The sequence below is a fragment of the Trichinella spiralis genome (genome assembly GCF_000181795.1).
Source record: "Trichinella spiralis strain ISS 195 chromosome Unknown Scfld4339, whole genome shotgun sequence".
Classification (NCBI taxonomy): Eukaryota; Metazoa; Nematoda; class Enoplea; order Trichinellida; family Trichinellidae; genus Trichinella; species Trichinella spiralis.
Genome location: NW_003531278.1, coordinates 1 through 942, shown reverse-complemented (window position 1 = coordinate 942; position 942 = coordinate 1). Strand labels below are relative to the sequence as shown.

The 942-nt window shown below is 33.5% G+C and overlaps 1 protein-coding gene across 1 annotated transcript; it reads right to left on the bottom strand.

The window, feature by feature from the left end:
* Window positions 1-33: 33 nt before the first annotated feature.
* Tsp_15763 (hypothetical protein) lies at window positions 34-870 on the bottom strand (the record flags this gene model as incomplete). The annotated part of the gene is made up of 1 exon (XM_003367408.1): window positions 34-870. A coding segment is annotated over one exon (837 nt), but the record flags the coding sequence as incomplete, so codon positions are not given.
* Between the last annotated feature and the right edge of the window lie 72 nt (window positions 871-942).

Here is a 942-nt window from a genome sequence, read left to right as displayed (position 1 = left end):
CGAATACTGACTGGATATACTAACTATACTTTTTTAGAAAAACTCTGAGCGGTTGTTTTGCATGTGCTGATGAATAGCAGTTTTGGAGATGGATCTTCTGTTTTTCATTTGAAATTTCCTTCCTGATTCAAGTTTTACATCTGTAAAATCTGTAAAAAATGAACTGCCATTTAGAAATTTTTCAGAGATACTGATAAAATCGTTTGACACATGATGAGCTGATTCCTTTTCAGATTCTGCTAATTGTTGAAAACTTTTGCTACATTCTTCCATTTCATTTAACAAGGTATGAATTTCATTAACTTGTTTTATCCCACTGAAGCACATTGAAAGTTCTCCCGTTTCCTTTTCTTCACTTTTCAGTGTTTGCATTTCATCATTCGCGTGAACAATATCTTTTTCAGATATACAAGAGAGTGATAACTTTTTGCGCTCGGATGGCGATGTATGATGATCCGTGTCTGAATTTGACAAATCTTTTTCATCTACATCTGCTGTGTGTTTGATTTTATACTGGCACTCAAGATGAAAAATTTCCATTCTCTTTTTTCTGATTTCATCCAGCTCCTTATCCAATTCATATTTTAATTGGTCCAATTTTTTATGAGTGCTATATTCAATTTCTTTAACTTTTAAGTTTTCACTTATAGCACTTTGAAGCTGGTCGAAAAGTGTACCAATTTCCTCGTATAATTGTCGGTGATGTTCTCCTCTTCCATAAGCTCCATATACTTCAACTGCGATATCTTTACAAAATTGGACTTTTCCTTCATCTTTGTTCGAATTTTTCATCGTGTGAAAATCACGGTATAGCTTCTTTAAATATCTTTTTTTGTATTTTAATCTTTCAAGTTGCCTTCGACGAGCACACTGCAAATTATACAACTCACCATTAACTAGCTCTATTTCTGCTTCCAGAATTTTCTGTGCGAATCCACCACA